General features: G+C 32.5%; 1 protein-coding gene across 1 annotated transcript; it reads right to left on the bottom strand.

The window, feature by feature from the left end:
- Window positions 1-15,796: 15,796 nt before the first annotated feature.
- On the bottom strand, window positions 15,797-18,318 carry LOC125828733 (cinnamoyl-CoA reductase 1). The gene is made up of 5 exons (XM_049508071.1): window positions 18,107-18,318; window positions 17,777-17,931; window positions 17,082-17,267; window positions 16,655-17,007; window positions 15,797-16,189 (listed from the first exon to the last, which is right to left on the bottom strand). Exons 1-5 carry the CDS (start codon window positions 18,225-18,227, stop codon window positions 16,006-16,008), a joined length of 999 nt encoding a protein of 332 aa, XP_049364028.1. The 5' UTR covers window positions 18,228-18,318; the 3' UTR covers window positions 15,797-16,005.
- Window positions 18,319-21,954: the final 3,636 nt, after the last annotated feature.

Raw genomic sequence — 21,954 nt, 5'->3', positions numbered from 1 at the left:
TTTTTATTTTTTTATTAACTTTAATTATTATATAATATTATAGTATTAATTAATAATATTATTTTATTAAAAAACTTCAATTTAAAACTTTAAAGTTTCAATTGAATTTAAGTTTAAACTTTAAACTTTAAAGTTTAAAATTGGCTTTAAAGTTTAAAGTTCATATTGAATTTAAAGTTTAAAATTGACTTTAAAGTTTATATTGAATTTAAAGTTTAAACCTTAAAATTCAATTTTATATTAAAGTTTAAACTAATATTAAAATAGTTGGAAATTAAATTTGTAAAATGACTTGGATTAAATATAAGAGACTATTTTAAAAGAAAATCAAGGCGAATAGCCGTATATTTATTCAAATAAATAAATTGTAAAATACTAATATTAGAAAGAGACAAAGAGTACATAATCTAGGTATTGAATATTAATTATTGTACTAACAATTGAAATTTTTTTTAAAATCTTTTCGTAACTTTTGTATCATTTCAAAAGAAACATTTTTTGGAACTTGTATTTGTCGTTCTTCTTCCATTGCTTCCATGCCATCATCACTATTATCACCAAATATTTCATCTATTTCGTCTTCTATTTGATTACTTAATTGTGGTGGTCCGGTATTTCTTCTTTCGGCATTGACCCAATCTCGAAACAACACCAATATTTTCAAACTATACTTTGCTAATGAATATCGATGATCTCCAATCATAAATCTCGCCGTTCTAAAGGCTTGCTCCGAAGCGACCGATGATGCTTGAATCGCTAGCACATCTCGAACAACCCTAGCAAGGGTCAGAAATTGATTTTCACGATTCTTCCACCATACTAATACTTGAGCTTGAAGTTGTCCTCCTTCATGCCTAATCTTTTCCCGTGTCTGATTGAAATATAAATCAAAATCATTATTAGTAAATGATTCAAGCTCAAGATAATTGTACTTCTTGGACTACCTTCATAATCTGGGTTATATAATTTTCGAATATAATGACCAAAATCAGGATGTGAAGGAAATGAAAAAGGCAAACCACAAACAACAATCATTTTAGCTAATTCTCTACGATCTTTTTCTTTACTATATGTGTGGTGTGTGCTTTGGCTAGCCGAGTTAGTTATATTTAATACATTTTGAATCATATTAGAACCTCCAACTCCCATAAAATTTTCAGGTATGGGTATTCCATTTCTATCAGCCCTTTCTATATCATCTAGGCGAGCATATTCTTTATTACACTTTCTCAAATGTGTTGTTAGTCGTCCCGTTCCTCCTTGTGTACCTGTAGTTACATGTTTCATGGTCAATTTACATTTCATGCAAGTAATAGTAGTTTTTTCCTCATTTTGTACCAAAAATTTTCATACTAAAGATCCTTTAACACGTACAATGGTCTTTGAAAAAGTAGGTAAAGGGGGGACTTCATCTTGTTCCGGTAATTCGGTAGCCGGACTAGTAGGGGTAGAGGTCTCATCATCTTCCTCATTTATTTCTACTTCCTCATCTAATTCTTCCTCAAAATTAGTAAAACATCTATTTAAAGTCTCATGATCTACTTCATTTTCAGAATTAAATTCAATAGGTCCTCGTGACATAAAAGAAGTTTCATCAACATGAGTATAATCATTAGTATTAACTCTAAATCTAGGTGGCAAATGTTTAGAATTAGAACAACTTCCTCCTCCCCTATTATTTTTTCCTTCCGACATTGGTCTTTTACCACTATTTCTTTCCGAATTCATGTTCAAGTTTAAAATAATTAAATATTATGAAAAACAAGCAAGATAATATAACAAAAAAATAAAATAACTTAATTAATAAACAAATAAAAAATTAAAATTGGAATGAATGTACCGAACGTCTACGTAAAAGTAGATGTATAACCAAAGTCGAAATTGAGAGATGCCAATTGAAGCTTCCGATTTACTTCAAATAAATCTCTGAAACCCGAACTCCAAGTCAATGTCACAAAATAATAATTATGAATTTATGAGAGATTGAAAATTGAGAGATTTTATAAGATGTTAATGAAATAGTTTGTGAGTTTGTGAATTTGTGATTTAAATGAAAGAATATGGGTATATTTATAGTGTTAAGGCCTAAGGGGTTAGAGAGGGGTGGGGGGGGGGGGGGGGAGTTTTGGGCCGTTTTGGGCCCCAGCCCAATGGCTATAAATTAACGTTCACCTTTTTAAAAAAAATAAATTAAAATGGGAAGTGACTGTTGAACCGGACAACCGGATCGGAACTGGACCGAAACCGATTCTTACCGAACCGGATTAATCGGATAAAAAATCGGGTTCCGTTTCGGTAACTGTTTCGGTACCCTATAAGACCGGTTCAACCCGGACTTACCGGTACGGGAACCGGACCGAAACCGGACCGGACCGACCAAAACCCTGTCCAATTGCCAGCCTTAGTGTGCATTAGTAAAAAATCATCTTTTTATTTATGATTTCTTAAACACTGTACAAAATAAAAAATGGTCAACTAATATGAGAGGAAGAGAGTATAACTTAAAGAATCCATTAGGCTATAGTTTAAAGATCTCTTATGAACAAATAGAAAATCTTATGAGGAATGATTTGTCACAGTCTAATTTTATAAATATTAGACGAGAATTTAATATTTTACCAGTCCCAAAAATTATACTACATAACTTTTAAAAATAGGTAGTATTCTCAAAGGGGACGATTATATAAATCAATCTTATTATTGTCGTCTAGGAGATTTTTTTTTTTTGTTTTTTTGTTTTCCACCTTGTGTTTGGTATCCGCATTAGAGTCAGACTATTCAGATTTGCGTAAGGTAGGGCTCTACTCAAGGATTTTTTTCATACCCATGGATCAAAGTCGAGACCTCTAGTTAAGGGAATAACAACCTCATCCATTGCACATCCGTCGATGGTTGCGCAGGAGACTGAAGAAACACAGAAGTCAGTAGAGGCGAATTTTGCAAGTTCACACACTGATCTCAAGGGTGCGAGTCAACCTAACATATTATTGGGCTTCAGCCCATTTTTATAGTCTCATCAAGACTTGGATTTGACACTATGCAAAGTGGGCCTGTCTGTGAACTTTTAAGGCTTATCCAAGAGGTGAGCAAATGTTTTAGGGATTCAATATAGTCTTAAATTTATTTTTACAATAAGTAATCCTAAAATTTGTAACATGTTTCCATAAATTACTCAAATTTTAATATTTAACTTTGTTTGAAACTACCATTGTATATTTCTTATAAATATAATACATAAATATGTACAGTGGTGTAGCCAGGAATTTTATGAAGGGAGTCCAAACTTTGAATAGTAATTTTTTTAATAAAAAAAATGATGATTTATAGAGATTCTATTTTTAATAATATTGTGATATAATTTGGGTAAATGGTCTCCTATTTATAGAGAAAGAAAACCTTATTTTAAGGAAATAAATTCAATTTTAATTGAAAAAAAATCCTTGTTGGAGGTGAGATTCGAACTTGGGTCACTCAAGACAAGCATGACACTATTTTCCACACGCTACTGGACATTTATATTAAACTTACGCATGTTTATTTACTTACAAACTTCAAGAAGGCAAAATAATTACAGAAAAATGAAAACGCTCATGCGTGGAATCAACTAAGGCAACAAGTGGGCTTGCGACAGCTCAAACCATCTCCACTATGGGTTACTTTGTTATTTCAGGGTGTCCAAAATACCATATATACCAATATAAGTCAAAACTTTACGTGTATATATCGTATAATTTTTCGACGAGGGTGTCCAATTGTGGACAAGGTGGCTCCCCCCTGAATATGTAATGTATAATTAATAAATAGTCACTACATAATTATGTATAATTAATAACTATATCTTATATATCAGTTATACACTAAATATAGGCATGTTTATCACTAATTTCACCTGACTGTACTTTTAAAAATAATAATAATAATAATAATCAATATGGTAAAAGATTCTCTAGCTTCAATATATACCTTTGTTTGAAAGAATTGCATATTACTTGTAAACATTATAGATTATTATACATAGATATATAGTGTAAATAATGAGTAGCATAATCATCCACATTATTTATACACTATATATGGAGACAAAGAAAATGGTACTCCGAGGTTGCTATTTTTTATTGTGTGTGAGAGAGAAAATAGAAAAAAGGGACTATATGAAATATAGAGTTGGATTAGTTTGAATAACAAAAGAAGAAGAGAGTTATTTCTGATGTATAACATTGTATTCTAGACAATTGTCTTATGCCGGTAGGCTCCAGGTGGTAAATGCAGTTTTTTTCTCGATATACAATTTTTGGGGGTCTGTTTTTATTTATATATATTGCCTTAAAAGAGGTGGATAGGAAGTGCAAAGAGTATTTGTGGAGGAAGGTTTCACTGGTAGCATGGGACACAATCTGTCATCTAAAAAAATTAAAGTAGGGGGCTTGAATGTTAAGAAGTGCAGAATCTGGAACATAAATAGCTTCAGTTGGGAAACTTTTGTGGCAATTGATTATGAGAAAGGAGTCTTTATGGAGTGTATATGAAGGCACACAAAGCCCCTGAGGATAGTAGCTGGTACATTCCCTGAAAGATAGAATGAAGGAATGTCCAAAATAAATATAAACTCATGACTCCCAGTGGAGACTATTCCATCACACATAGAATTAATAGGAGAGCAGAACAGGTTGGGAATTGCTGAATTAGTTTAGCTTAACCAAAACATAGGTTTATTGTTTGCTTACAAAGACTGAATATATCTATACAGAATACGTATTGTATACCATTTTTGTCACACCTCAAAACCGGATGTGATGGCACGTGCCCAAACCCCACCGGACACGGAAGCCTAACACCCAAAAACCCGACGATACAGAATTTATAAAACAAGAATAAGAAAGAAAGATAAGCGGAAGTCTTTAAATGAACTCAACATAACCCCAGAATTTGGTTGTCACATGTACAAACCTCTAATACAGAATCTGAATAAAATATACAAGTCTCATAGTAAAGTTCTAGAATAGAACAGAACAATAAATATAGATAACTTGAGGGCACGTCTGGAATGAACCGCTACCTCTCAAGTAAGTCTGGAAGCTCTAATCTGAAGATGAGTAATAAGTCGGATCTGATAGAGCTGTCAACCTACACAATTGTGTAGAGGCAAGGGTGAGTACCAAAAGCAACAGGTACTCGCAAGTAACACTAAACTAAGCTAAACTAGCAGCTACAAACAACTCCTTTCAATCCCAACCGAACCACCGAAACTTCATTCTAACAGCGAACCAACAACTTATACTACACAATTTATAATCAACAGATATATCCAACAGTGTCTCAACATCAATCTCATATCCTCATGTAAGAGCAAATAGATCATATATCACATGAAGAGGGGGAAATAGGAAAAATCCACATACCACAGACAAAGATGAAGTCAAATGCGATCCAATCTCTTTCTCTTAGGCATAGCATCCATGGATGGTGTTTAACCATGGCTGTGCAGTATTATTGACATGGTATCAAAGCACGAGGTATTTCAATTCAGCAATTACTTCTGTGCATCGTCTTAGATCCTCACGTTTATCATTTCACGTTCCAGATCTGATCCCCAAATCGATTGAATTTTGGATCAATTTTTTTTTACTTCTTCCTTTACTGATTTGTTGTTGCGTCTTAGATCGAGTTCAAATTTTATTGTGTGTTTTCATCTCTGTTGAATTGTGTTGTAATGGCGATTGAAAGTGGATCTCAACCAACTGAGAATTCTGTAACCAACAACAGTGTTGGTAGTATCGACATTAGCTCTCCTCTGTACATGCATCCTTCAGATAATCCAGGTGCTTCTCTGGTATAAGTTCCCTTTGATGGAGTCGGTTATAGGTCCTGGAAACGAGGTGTTCTTCGAGTTTTGTCAGTGAAAAATAAGCTGGGCTTTATTAATGGAGATTGCAAACAGCCCAATCCAGGGACATCACTCTTTCGTCAATGGGTGCGATGTGATGATATGGTTACTTCCTGGATTCTCAACTCTCTAGCTAGAGAAATCGCAGACAGTGTAGAGTATGTCTCTAACTCATTCGAGTTATGGAAGGAATTGGACGATCGATATGATCAAACGAATGGTGCTAAGTTGTATCAAGTTCAACGAGAAATCAATGAGTTATCACAAGGTACATTAGATATCACCGCTTACTATACTAGAATGAAGAGGCTATGGGAGGAATTGAGTACATTGCATGTTAAGACTCAATGTAGTTGTAATTGCATCTGTGGAGCGAAAGAAAGTATGTTCAAAGTCGAATAGGATAGGAGACTGATACAGTTCCTTATGGGTTTAAATGAAGTCTACACTGTGGTTCGAGGTAATATTCTCATGATGAATCCGTTGCCTTCCCTAGCACAAACTTTCTCTTTGCTAGTACAGGATGAGAAACAGAGAGAAATTAAGCCAAGCAGCCAGTCGTTTATGGAATCTGCATCTCTCAATGCACGCAGTTCAGGGAAGAAAGTCATGGAGTCTGTTGCCTTTAATAGTTCAGCTGGTGCAAGCACTTCTAGATCCTCGAGGCCAAATTCCTCTTCAGCAGAAAATAACAACTTCAGGACCAACTATTCCCAAACCAGTTCCTACATTGGGAATAGGCCTCGTCTGATTTGTGATTACTGCAAAAGACCAGGACACACCAAAGAAAAATGCTACAAATTGCATGGGTACCCACAATCTTATAATTCCAACAACACTAATCAAAATGGATACAGAAATGGCAATCAGAATCCCAGGTTTAATAAAGGTAAAGGCCTTGTTGCTGACGTCCATGGCAATGCAATGTCACCAGGAGATGATGAACATAGGGGAACTCACAATGACACAGGCCCTCAGCTAACAAGGGAGCAATATGCCCAATTTCTGGAGTTATTACAGCAACTTCAAGTTCAGAAACATGGAGATACTAACAGTCCCATGGACTTTCCTAATGGCAGTGTGAACTTTGCAGGTACGATAGCTTGTTCTTCCTCAGTTGATTTTGGCAAATTGTCTTGCAGGTGTCCTCACAAAAAGTCAGACTCTTGGATCCTAGACTCAGGAGCCTCTAACCATATGACCTCTGATAAAACACTGCTAACAAACATTACCTACCTTCCTTGCCCCTTATTGATTACCTTACCAAATGGTTATAGAGTGAAAGTTGTGCAAACTGGTAGTGTATTACTTGCATCACATATTATTCTACATGAAGTATTGTATGTGCCCTCTTTTAAGTATAATCTTGTTTCCATTCATTGCCTTTCAAAGTCTATACCTGAGAGCATTTTTTACTTCACTAAATCCTCATGCATTTTACAGGCCCCTTCACTGAAGAGGCCTCTGGTGATTGGTGAAGCCAAAGCTGGACTCTATTTTCTCTGCACTAAGTGTTTGATGACGCCTAATCATCCTGATGCTAAATGTGCTGCATCAACTACTTCTGAGTCTGTTAAGTCTGTTTCATTTCCTATTTTCTCATGTAAGAACAGTACACCATCTGTTAAAGTTGTTCCTTTTCCTGCATCTTTTGTACAATATTGTACTTCATTCAATAAAAATACTCAGAATTCTGCTTCTTTTATGACTCATTCTTGCAATGATGTAAATGTAAGATGAGGGAAATCAAATCCATACCTGAGAATTTTTCCACTAAGCAACCTTTTCTTTGTACCATTTGTCCAATGGCAAGACAAGAAAGACTACCCTTTCCACACAGAACCAGCACATCTACCAGACCATTTCAATTGTTGCATATAGATCTTTGGGGTCCCTACCACATGATGACACATGACAACTATAGATATTTCATTACCCTTGTTGATGACTATAGTAGGTGTACATGGACTCAATTATTGACATGTAAAAGTAACACCTTGGAAGTCATCAAAAACTTCATGTCCATGATTGAGAACCAATTCAATGTCTCTGTCCAGACTATAAGAACTGATAATGGACTTGAATTTGTAAATTCAGAAACTTCAACTTTCCTTAAGTCTAAAGGAATCATTCATGAAAGAACTTGTCCCTACACACCACAACAAAATGGGGTGGTGGAAAGAAAACACAAATACTTGCTGGAAACTGCCAGGGCTCTTCTTTTCCAATCCAAATTACCACTAAAGTACTGGGGGGAATGCATTTTGTGTGCCACATATATTATTAACAGGCTACCTACTTCACACATGAAGGGGAAATGTCCATATGAATTGTTGTATAAAACTAAACCATCTTACTCTCATATGAGAACTTTTGGTTGTCTTTGTTATCCCACCTTTCCAAAGTCTCACAGGGACAAATTTCAACCTAGAACAACACCTCACATCTTCATAGGTTACCCTTTTGGATCAAAAGGATACAAAGTTCTAAGCCTGGCTACAAGAAAAATACATATATCCAGGGATGTAGTTTTTAAAGAATCCATTTTTCCTTTTGCTACACTTTCTGATGTCTCTTCTTTTCCTTCTGTTTTACATACTATGCCTTTCATGGACACTGCACATACTGATATTGGAACACAAACTATGCAACATGTTGAAAATAATATAGCTGATGCAGGTAATACTCTACTCCATACTTCACCTAACCATTCAACCAATTTACCTACCACCATCATTCAACCTCTTAATTCTATCCACAGACCTGAACCTACAGCTCCAACTAGACCATCCAGATCACATAAACTGCCTACATACTTACAAGATTATGTTTTATCTAAGAATATGATAGCTGCACCTAGTGTTAATACACCTACCCCACTGAAAAATTCAAACATCTCCCTCAATGCTGCATTTTCCAAACATCAACATATACCACCTGAGGTCTTGGCAGATGAGAGTCAGGCTCTTGTGAGAAACATCAGCAATGATGATGAACCTTCCTCATATGGGGAGGCAGCTATGAATCCTTCCTGGCAACAAGCCATGACACAGGAATTTGAGGCATTGCATGCAAATCATACTTGGGATCTAGTTGATTTACCTAGTGGCAAGAAGGCCATAGGATGCAGGTGGGTTTATAAAGTGAAACATAAGGCAGATGGGACTGTTGAAAGATTCAAAGCTAGACTTGTAGTGAAAGGCTATACTCAAGAAGCTGGGATTGATTATACAGAAACTTTCTCACCAGTAATAAAGATGACAACTGTGAGGGATCTATTAGCCATAGCTATTAAAAAGGGCTGGAATATTTTTCAACTTGATGTAAACAATGCATTCCTTCATGGGGATCTACATGAGGAGGTCTATATGGAAGTTCCACCCGGCTTGGTAGTGCATAAGCCAGGGATGGTATGCAAGCTAAATAAGTCTCTATACGGCCTGAAACAAGCCAGCAGGCAGTGGTATGCCAAACTGGCTGAGGCTCTGTATTCAAAAGGTTACACTCACTCATTGAATGATTATTCATTGTTTCACAAAAAGTCTACAACCTCTACCATTTTTGTTGTTGTATATGTAGATGATGTGATTTTGACAGGCACATGTGTTTCTGAGATTGAAGAACTCAAGACCTTTCTCCATGATACATTTAGGATTAAGGATTTGGGAAAGTTACACTATTTTCTTGGGATGGAAGTGCTTTATAAAGATGATGGACTTATCATCTCACAAAGGAAATTTGTCCTAGACATGCTGAAGAATTACAAGGTTGCAGGGATGAGAAGCTGCACATCTCCACTGGACCCTGCAGTAAAGCTCCATGCCAAGGAAGGAACACCTTTGTCAGAACCTTTGTTTTATAGGAAGCTTATTGGAAAGTTGAACTTCTTAACCAACACTAGAATGGACATATCATACAGTGTACAACACCTTAGTCAATTTATGCAGGATCCTAGAGAGCCACACTTACAGGCAGCATTCCATTTATTGAGGTATCTCAAGGCTGATCCCACTCTAGGAATTTTTATGTCCAAAGATCAGTCATACAATGTCAAGGCCTATTGTGACTCTGACTGGGCTGCATGCCCTGACTCTAGGAAGTCAGTAAGTGGCTATATTGTACTGTTAGGCAATAGTCCACTGAGCTGGAAATCCAAGAAACAAAGACTGTATCTTTGTCTTCAGCAGAGGCAGAGTATAGGGCTCTAAGAAAAGTTGCAGGTGAGTTGGTTTGGCTTAGCAGATTATTGATAGAACTTACAGTGCCACTGCCAACACCCATTGAGGTATTTTGTGACAGTCAATCTGCTCTTCATATCGCTCGAAATCCGGTGTTTCATGAAAGAACCAAACATATTGAACTTGATTGCCACTTTGTACGGAGTTTGCTTCAAACTGGACTTATCTCCCTACATCACATAAGCTCTGATAATCAACTTGCAGATATACTGACCAAGACTTTGACTGGGATCAAACATTCTACAGCATTGAGCAAGTTATCAGTGTTCTCCACACCTCCAACTTGAGGGGGGTATTGTGATTCAGTAATTATGTACTATTCTAATTAGTTAGTTAGTTAGTCTTGTCCGATTAATTAGTCAAGGTAGTTAGTATACTGTTAGTGTTCTGTTAAAATGTCAGTTCAATTGTTAGTTAGATTTACTGTTCCTTCTTTGTATAAATATACACTCTTCTCATAATGAAAATCAGTTAAGAGATTTTCCCCAAATTGCTCTCTTCTTCTCCAATCTCTTTCTCTTACGCATAGCATCCATGGATGGTGTTTAACCATGGCTGTGCAGTATTATTGACAGTTGTTTATGTGATAATTAATTAGCAGGCTCAGGAAACAAACAAACACTTGTTCTGGCAGTGTGAAACATGGACTGGGATCACGTTGATTGCAGGGGAGATGAGACGAGTCTTACTAACTATTAAAAGAAAGAGGTGCAATGGTTTCAAGAAGCAGATATTGGGGGCCATGTAATACTTGGAGGGCTAGAGATTGGAAACAATTTAGAGGAAGCTATAAGCCGGCTGAAGTGATAAAACAGATTAAGAGAGATATGAAAATTAGATTAGAGTTGTTCAGTGCATCACAGAGAGCACGTAGTTGTAGAGATTTCATCTATAGGCTGAATTGTTAGCTACTTTTTTTTTTTGTTGTTTTCTTGCTGTAGTTTGAGGCTTAATCTCCTGACACCAGAAGATGGTCCAAGAGTTGGGTGCTCTTTATTTTGTAGTTTTGTTGATGAGTGCTGGTAATAATATTTCACAGTTGTTACAAAAAAAAAAAAAAACATTGACTATTACACATTACAAATGCATTGTATCAATTATGTATCTGATCTGTATAACTATGTATAAATAATGTATTTTCTTATAATAACCATATATAAGCAGGCTGTTATACACTATTTATACATGAGCATCATCATTTTAATAAAATAAGGATAAACTACCTTATTAGACATACATCACTACTATATATACTAATATTATCTTTACTTTCAAACAATTACATATATTACCACTTTTAATATTTTATACCATATATTAATATATTATTTGAAGATACAATTAGATTATTAGATACCCACATACCTTAAAACTAGGATTGATTAATTATCTGCTTAATTAACTCTTTCACTCCAAATCAACCATTATCTCTTAATTCTCCCCTCCCATATTTATCACTCAATTATGTCTCCTCCTTTATGATTCAGGAATTTCATCGTACAATTTCATTCCAACAATAGCTAATCTACTATCTTCTTCTCAAGATATCATCACCATGGCCGACAAATTCTCCTGAACCTAAATATTATTCTGTATTGTTCATTTATAACTAGATCAAATCAAAGTAACTTCTACAGAGAAAACATTAATTCAGAGTGGGTCTTGATTGTTTGTCTTCGGAAGAAATGGATCTTAGTTTTGATTATGTTATGCCACAACGCAAAAGGATCAAAGGGAGTATTGTAGAGAGTTTTTGTTTGCTGGTGTTCTTCTAAGGCTTTCTTTGGTTACCGTGACATGGATTTGGTAGTACCAATATTACTTTGATATAGCCCTTGAAACATGTGTATCCAATAAGTAGTAATCTTAATTAAGATCTGAGATGTATTTTTAGTAATGGGGTGTCTGACCATGTATATGTATCCACCATTAAATTTTGGATACATGATTTTAAACAACACGATGATATTAATGATACGACAGATACTCTACAGTCGTGATTTGTTCCTAAATTCATGTGATTCAACTACAATTTATATTTAGATACACATAATTAAATGTATATGCTTATTATGTATTCGAGATACATGTTTTTGGATATAATGTATGAAATTTAAATACACATAATTAGATGTATATGCTTCTTCTTTTTGTATATTCCATATTTAGATACACATAATTAGATGTATATGCTTACTATGTATTCGAGATACATGTTTTTGGATATAACATATGCAATTGATACTTGATACATCAAATTAGTACTAGATACATATAAAAGATACATGAAATTAATATTATATATTATATATAAATAGATACATAAAATTAATACTAGAGACCTTTAACAAATACATGAAATTAATGCTAGATACTTCTATGATACATATGAATGTACTTGCAGGACACTCATGTATCTAAGTGTTTAGTTTGTTGGATACATCATATATTGATATAGATGCATCAAATTAATGAATTTATTATTTTAAGAGTAATAATTTGAAATTAATCAAATTGCATTACCAAGATATACATGTTTTTATCTTATATTAATAATATTAATGAATTTACTATTTCAAAGAATAATAAAATGAAATTAATTATCTATGTATTTTGAAAATCATCAATTACTCCTCTAATTAAGGAAATCAGTTCCAACCAATTAATTTAAATAAATAAATTTTGTATCTCAATTTTAAAATTCGACAGATACTGCATGTATCTCATGGATTCAGACTCATGTATCCTAAGCATAAAATATGGTACAGAAAGTAATATTTGAAACTATTGAGAATCTTAATAATTAAGACCTAAACTAGTGGGATTTATGTGGTTTGCCCATAAAATAACTAACAGTTTTCATAAGCTCGGAGACGAGAAAAAACTCAATTAAAAATTTCATCAAATATATGTAACAAAGTTGAGAAAAAGGAAAAAATGACGACTAATTCTAACGCAAACTTAATGGTACAACAAATTTACAGTCCATCGATTTTAACTTTATTTTTAGTACTGACATGAGCCAAATAAAATAAAACGAAAGAAATATCAAATTCGAATATATATATATGTGTGTTGTTTCCTAGTCTAAACTTTTTTTTTCCAGGCCTAGTCTAAACATTTAACTTTCATCTTTAGTGATAAATTTGTGCATCAACCATTACATTAAGGTTAAATCCATTGGCAGCCCCTTAAAGTTGACACAAATTTTCACTTAGACACCTCAAGTAGACTTTGTTCATTTTAAACACCCCAAGTAGGGGTCCGTTGTTTCATTTGGTCACTTTTTTGACAATCAACTAAAATTACAAAGTGTATGTAATACACTTGCGGATGACATGACATGATGACTAATTAAAAGTTGACATGTGGCATTTGAGTGTAAAAAAAGTAATTTTAAAATAAATTATTAAAAAGCAACTAATTTTTCAGCAAAAATAAATAAATAAAATTACCTACTTTCTACCATCCCATCCCACCCCACCTTACATCACCCCAACCCTACCCCATCTGTCTTACGTCCCTTTTGCCTCCCCAGCCCTACAGCCCTTTTTTGGTTCTTCTTCCATATTTTTTTTTAAAAAAATCATTAGACTTTAGGTTTTTTTTCTTTTTTTTGTTGTTGTGAATTTGATTTTGAAAATCATATATGACATTCTTCTTCTACTTTTTTGAAAGAAAAAAAGTTGTCTTGTTCTAAAAAATCTTTTTAAAATTAGTGTGATAATTTTTAAAAATTTTGCTCTTATAAACGTTTTTAAAATTAGTGTGATAGTTTTTTTTATTTTATTTTTTCATATTTTCTAAGGTTTTTTATCATTGATTTTTCATGGTGGGAGGTGGAATAAGTGGTAGGGCTAAAAAGTAAGGAAGAAGACGGATTTTTAAAAAAAAAAAACCTCACGCGCTCAAAATGGGTGCAGCACACACAATATGTCAAGTCAGCAAAAAGTGTCAAAATGACACAACGAGACTCAACATGAGGTGTCTAAAATGAATAAAGCCTAGTTGAGGTGTCTAAGTGAAAATTAATGCGAACTTTAGGGGGCTATCGATGGGTTCAGCCTTACATTAATGTTTCATCATTTCCTCCATTTTTTTTCTCACTGTTTGTTTGTATGTCTTTGTCCACCTAATTTAAAAGTTGTTGAATTGGTACATTCGTCATCTTCTTAATCATTATTTTGTCCTTCATTTGTTTGTTGAACTAATTAATTGGACCGTACTCTATTTTTAATGTGAAAAAGAATAGAACACCAAATATGTAGCTCAATTTTTTAATCTTAATTTAATATCCCGTTTGTTAAATGAAGTCAAATTAAAGTTCGAATGGTTCTATAAAACTTCCAAAAGATTCCCTAATTAACTCTTATAATTATACAAAGATTCCTTGCGTCTAAATATAAAGTCTATAACCACACAGGGAATCTTAGAAACAATAGAGTTAATGTCGACGTGTTTGTCAGACTTTTGAACTAATCACACTTATATAATTATATTTCAATTACGTATGCAAATTGAGGTTGAAAAAAATTAAGGAAGTTAAGTCCTGGACATCCTAATCAAATTGACTCTTGTGGCTGTAGACTACAAATATGTATAATGTATCAAAATATTTTTTAATTGTAACTGCTAATCGAACGACCAAACACCGTCCACGCAATCATCCTCCATTTCTATCATCTTTTGTTATGTAACTCGAACAATATCGAAATCTATGATATTTGTGTGGACTAATTTCTCATGAAAATTCGTGTGTAAAAATCTTGTCTCCTTAACAGGATAAGACCCTTTGTATAGCTATAAGTTTTAGGGGTCGTTTGGTAGGGACTAGGGAGTATTAGGAGAAATAGTTCATGCATTATGTACGATATTATTTAATATTATGTTTGGTAGGAATTTTGGGCGTATGTATAACTAATCCTCACCCTACATTGTATTATAGGATCATGTATGTAGTATTAATACCTTCCATTTGCTGGTATTACTAATACCTTTCGCTTAACTTATTTCATGTACCGGATATAAATCCACCTACAGGATTTACACATGAATAAGCTCTCACAGGTGCATCATAATCTTTGGATTGAATCCCAATTAAGAATTATCCAGCCTGTTTTAGTGGAGGGGTCCTAAATAAAGCCGAAAGCAATATCATACTTTATTGGATTATTAAGAAAAGTCCACTTTTTATATGGGGATTTTGATTAGTGACTGTGACTGTGACTGTGACTGGTGGGGCATTCAATGATCCAATGCAACATTTACAGTAAGGTTACGTTTTTTAAAGACAACGCCAGAAGTTTACCGCAATTATATGCTTGACTTAATGAATTGTCGATACCAATGCTTATGAAGATTCAAACCATTTTCAAGATATACAACAACAGAAAAAATTGAATAGAAAAACTCTCGAGCATTTTCAATACATACGTTATTGACTATTGCCTATGCCAATATTGAAAATGTGACATTTGTTGGACTCTTTAAAAGGTTAAGTTAACAGTACTATTTCATATTTGAGGATAATATCATATACAAATAGTTTAATATCACATATTTTCAATATATAAAGGAATATAAATTACAAATAATATTACAAGGATCAAACTCATAATTTACCAATAAACCGAAATGCTAAAAGTTCAACTATATATCATATTATAGAATGATATGATCATTAAGTTGAACGTACATTCCAAAGATTGATATACATAAATTATTACATAAAAATGTTATCTTAAGGATAAAAAGCAATATCCATGATAACATTATTCATGTTTTATGCTAATATATACTGATAACAACAATGGAACCAGTAAAAAAAACATTTCCTTGAACATAGTCAAACAGATTACACATTATTATTACAAAATAATAAAGCTAAGTCTGAATTCGAATAATTTCGTCTTTTTGAGTAGGAATAGGAAGGTGACCTTTCTCCTGTAGACTCTTCACTGTCTCATATAAGCATTGTTTCACTGGTGTAAATTCCAGCCCCAAATCCTTCAATTTTTGGTTTGAGAATTTGTACGGTTTTACCCTTGGCTTCGTCACATCCGAACACCTAATATTTTTACAAGTATAGCCAAGATTAGAATATATAGACAACTCATCGTAACGAAGACATCAAAAATACATTCGAGTTGATAAAAAGTTGGTTTGGTCCCAATATGTTTTGTTGGTAAAGCAGAAGGAGAAGTTGGGACCAGCTGAGCCAGACAAGATAGTGATGGTGTGTTAGGTAAGAGCATTTCAGGTTTAAAGAATTATTGTTGATACTCAAGTGTTTGTTAGTGGGTCACTTGTATTTATGGTAGCAATGCTTATGTCATAAGTCTTATTCTTACCAATAAAAATTTGGTAAAATTCCCTTCATTTGTGCATTAAAAGATACTAGGAAGCAAAAACATCCAACAACTAGCAACTAATGATGCATAACTAGGTCTTAAAACAACTTCACGATTTTAATTTGAAATAAAAATTCATGTAGTAGCGCGATTATATTGATAGATTTGGGAATTGAACTTACTTTGTGGGTATGGGATATTCAGGGAAGAATTTGGCTAGAATTTCAACGATGTCACCACGATGAAGCACACTCTCAGCACAGAGGTAACGGCCTGATGCTGAAGGAGTTTCGTAGAGAAGTATGTGAGCTAGAGCCACATCCTTAACATGCACATATGCTTGAACTGAATTAGCATAAGTTTTAGCTGATCCAGTAAGGTACTTAAGGATATGAAGAACACTAGCATTCACAGTTTTTTGTAGCAATGGTCCAAGAACCAACACTGGATTTATCGCGACTAAATCAACTCCTTTCTCCCTTGCCTCGTCCCACGCTGCTTGTTCTGCCACCATCTTGCCATAACAATACCAATTCTGTAGCAAATTTAAATCAGTAACCTAAGATAACACGTTAAATTTATTACGTGCAAAACTTTAGTATTATTGACCTTAGTGTTCTTGCAGAATTCAGGATCACTCCAGCAAGTCTCGTCAACAACTTTTTCAGGGTCTCTGCTTGGGTCCATGTACACAGCTCCAATTGAGGAAGTAAACACGACGCGTCTTACATTGGCCTCTGCTGCTGCTGTTATCACATTCTTAGTACCAATTACTGCTGGCTCCACCATTTGTTCCTTCAACATTTAATCCCACAAGAAAATAAATTACTAAACAAAGAGAAATTAGAAGCAAAACGACATTAAAAAGACTCTTTTTTTCCCATCATGGACCTCTTGGTGGAACTTTAAACATAAACAAATTAAAGTTTGTCTAGCTTGAAATGACAATCCAACTAATGGTTCAATTGGACCCAGTCCACCAACTACTAACTAAATTATTATGTTTATGTTTCCTCATTTTTCTCATGAAATATACTACTCAAATCAATCACCAACAAAATGAAAAACGATTTTTTAAACCAAAACTAGTATGATAATTTATAATCCAACTAACCAACATAAGATAAGATTTTTTTTTTTAGTTGTGTGCACGCTTATACAAAAAAATTGATTCTTTTCACATCCCAAATTTGGTTTTACTTTTGTCCCTTTGTCTAATTAAAGAAAAAAAAAATTCGCTATATTCAGGTCGGACCACAAAGGTTTATTGTATATTGTGTCGTACATAAGTTAAGAAGACTTACTGGATCATCAGTAACTGGTGAAGCTGTGTGGAAAACTCCGTCACAGCCATTGATTGCTTCACGCAAACTCTGATAATCAAGAAGATCACCTCTGCATAGAGTTAGCCTCTCTTTTGCTCCTTCAAGCTCCCTCAAATGACAATTCTTTGGATCATCTATATACCAAAAAAAAAAGACATTAAATTCTATAAGTACTCAAAAACAGAGTATATTCAAGGATTTAGAGTCACTGAGTTCAAAATGAACGAACTCGATATAAATTTTAATTTCTTTCAACATACGAGGAGGTTGAATTGAAAATATGATGAAGATGGAGTATTGTGTGCATACCAGGATTCCTTACAGTTCCCCTAACAGTGTAGCCTTTTTCCAGAAGAAGTTTAACGAGCCAAGAGGCGATGAAACCTCCGGCACCGGTAACACAGACGACTCGACCGGAGACTGACGGCATGTTACTAAATATTAATTTTCCGATGAGCTCAGTGATGAAGATGATATAGGCAAGTTGAATTAGCTAAGGCTCTTTTCTTGGAAAGTAATATGTAAAACAGAGTGAATGGAGTGTCTTTATATAGGGGTGGGAAGTACATGACACAAAAATAATAATTCTTTCAATTTATTTTATTTTATATTATTTTTTCGGCTCAAATACATCTCAAGCCAAATTCAAATGAAGACCTTAAATTATGATATATATTTTTTATGAAGTTTATTATAGCATATTATTTAATCTTTCTTGAGCTATAGTATTCAAGATTTATTAAATTTCTATTACTTATTTCCTCATACATGAAAAGTTTATAAATTCTACAAATAATAATATATAGTATTTGTTTCTTTTAAAAAATATACTTATGTTTTATTATTATTTTTAAAATGAGGCCCCTCAAATTTGAAGACCTAAAGCAATTGCCTTTTTAAAAAAGTTGTAAAGCCACTCATGTATAAAAAATGAGATAAAATAATCTTATGAAACATCTTTGCTTATTCCATCTCGTTAACCAAACGATCCAATGTAATATTATTTATTATGTAATATGTATACCAACTTTTTGGCTCAAACTTGTTGGTATAACTTACTCTGATGTAAACGGACTACTTGCTCCTCAACCATGAGATCCTAATTATATTGAATTAAGTTAATTAAATCGACTAAAATAACTATAAACAATATTTGATCAACAAGATTGTTAATGAACTAAAGGAGATTAGGAATAATTGCACGTTTGGTCCCTCAATTATTAATGAATTCTAATTTTGATCCTAATAATATTTTGCTAAGCATATTTAACCTTCCATAACTAAAATATTTCTTTTTTATCCTTTATATAAGAAATATAATTGATGTTTAGCGTATTTTTAGTACTATATCACCATTAACTATGAAGTAACAATACATATTGTATATAATGCATCAATAATTGAATGGCTTTAACACTTAATAGCGAGACATCAAAATTGTACTTATCAATTATCTGAAAGTCAAATATGCTTAACTAAGAATTACAAAGATCAAAATTAAAATTTATGGATATTTGAGGGGCTAAAAGTGCTAATACCCCAAAGGACTATGTGAGTGTAGTTTACCTTTTTGGGTTATATTTTGAAGTTATCTTTACATATTTTAGACTAAATATTTTTAAACCCACTATTGTTAATTAGATTAATCAAATTAAAGTGATTAGCAGTCAAGAACAAATACCTTTAAGAAATTCCAGTGATGTTGTTTTCTTTCTCCGGTCAAGATATTGTAGTTGACGGAATGAGGTCACCGGCATTATTTACCGATTAAATTAGTAAAAGTATGCTATTATTGACTAATCCATATGGTAATTTGATTATTAATTAATGTAATGTGAGTAATTAAGCACTGAAGGTTCTATCAACAAAAGTGTCTATTGACTTTGAAAGAGCAAATTAAAGTTCCATATGTTTTGATAAAGCACAATATTTATTCAGGAAGACAATATTATTTGAGTGATTAAGACAATATTTAGATTATTCCTAACAAGAGGCTCAATATTTAATCCAAACAATATAATTTTTTCAATCTAGCCAAATAATCTAGTGCTAAACTTCTGATTCACATATTAACGAAATTAATATAGTATTTGGATTTAGTCTTTATTCGTTGGTCCTTTTTTTTCGTTTACTTCTTAAAATTCGTGATTTTTATTTTCATTCTCTGTTCATATTAATTTCATTATTGAAAATTATCTCAAAAAATTAAATCCTAAATGGTGTTTTGTACAATTTACTTTCTCCGGACCTTATTAAGGTAAATATAAGGTCTGCATACAACTTACTCTCCTCAGATATTTTTTGTGAAATTACGTAGTTATGTTATTGTGAATTACATTCTTGAAATTACATACCAACAAAGTTCAATCCTATATTTAATTTAAAAAGACAATTAGTTAACTATGATTAACTAATAATAATATATTTAAAGATATATACAATGTATTCATCGAGTTAATGAGAACATCATAAGTTATATGTAGAGGTAGAACACTAATTTGAACTTTATGAATTCTAAATTTAAAACTAAGTATTAGTAATTAAATTTTTAGTATATTTTTGTACATTTTATCAGTTTTTTAATTATAAAATAAAATTTAAATTTAAATCACTATATTTGACCAAACTATTATAGAACCCTTCCAACTTCATTGATCCATTGCTAGTTGCGACCCTGAACCATGTGATCCTAATATTGTATTAAGTTGATAAAATTGACTGGAAGAACTATAAACATTATAATCAACAAATTTTTAATAATTTGAAGGTGATTAGGAATATTGCATTTTCGATCCTTCAATTATTGATGAATTCTTATTTGATCCTTACAATATTTTGTTAAGCATATTTAACATTTAATCAACTATAATATTTATTTATTTTATATGTGATTTTTTTTTGGAGTTATATGCCTTCAAATAAGTTTAAGTAATAGTACAAATTTAATATAATACATCGATACTTGAATGATTTAGCACTTAATACATAATTCATTAAATTTGTAAAGATTCAAAGTCTGAGAGATAAAAAATGCACATATCAATGAATTGAAGGTTAAATGTATCTAACTAAAATTTATAAGGATCAAAAATTGAAATGATCAATATTTGAAGGGCTAAAAAGCTAATATCTCAAAGGATTATGTGAGTATAAGTTACATTTTCTTGGTTACATTTAGAATTTACTCTAACTTACATACTATAGACTATTCTTAATTAATATTAATAATCAGATTTAAGTATTAACAGTCAAGAATAAACACTCTTAAGGAATGCTAAGAAATTCCAGCGTTCTTGTTTTCTTATTTTAGTTGCCCGGAATAAGGTCACCGGCATATTTTATCAATAAAATATTACAAGTATAATTTTTGTTGACTTGTATGATGATTAACAAACGTAATATACGTGTAAATTAATTGAGTAATTTATCAAGAATATATTACAAGTAGATTTTTTATTGACTGATATGATATTTTGATGATTAACAAACGTAATATACTTGTTAAATTAATTGAGTAATTTAACCCGTGAAGGTTCTATCAACAAAAGTGTCTATTCACTAGACTTTGAAAGAGCAAAGTACTAAAAAATTCAACATTTTTGGATAAAGAACAATATTTATTGAGGAAGAATATCTAATAATGACTAATTTCTCCAAACACGTTTTTTTAAAAATAACAATATATTTACTTTCACTAAATTGATAATTTTACGTTATTGGATTATTGATGTTCTTGTTAGGAATAATTATCTACTGCTAATTCACATATTAACGTTCTTAATATTTGAATTTAGTCTTTATTCGTGCTTTTTTCTTTAAATTTCATCAATTACAATTCGGTTTGTATTTTCATTTTTTGTTTACATTAATTTCATTCATGAATATTACCTCAAAAAATTCAATCCTAAATAGTTCTGTTTTACTTTATGGAAATAATTTGACTAAAACAATTTAGGAAAATTAATTTTGTGTCTTCTGAGTTACCTAAAGATACTTTTTTTTGTTGCTGTATAGGAATAGAAAAATGGAAGTTGTAATCCTAAATAGTTTTATTTACTTTATGAAAATAATTTGAACAAAGAAATTTTGGAAAATTACTTCTATGGCTTAAATTTACCTTTTGATACTTTCTTTTGAGTTCTTGTTTCATGTATTAG

The sequence above is a fragment of the Solanum verrucosum genome, unplaced genomic scaffold (genome assembly GCF_900185275.1).
Source record: "Solanum verrucosum unplaced genomic scaffold, falcon-dt-bn FXZP01000102.1, whole genome shotgun sequence".
NCBI lineage: Eukaryota > Viridiplantae > Streptophyta > Magnoliopsida > Solanales > Solanaceae > Solanum > Solanum verrucosum.
The sequence above is the reverse complement of the archived record's forward strand: the minus strand, read 5'-3'. Positions and strand labels throughout refer to the sequence as shown.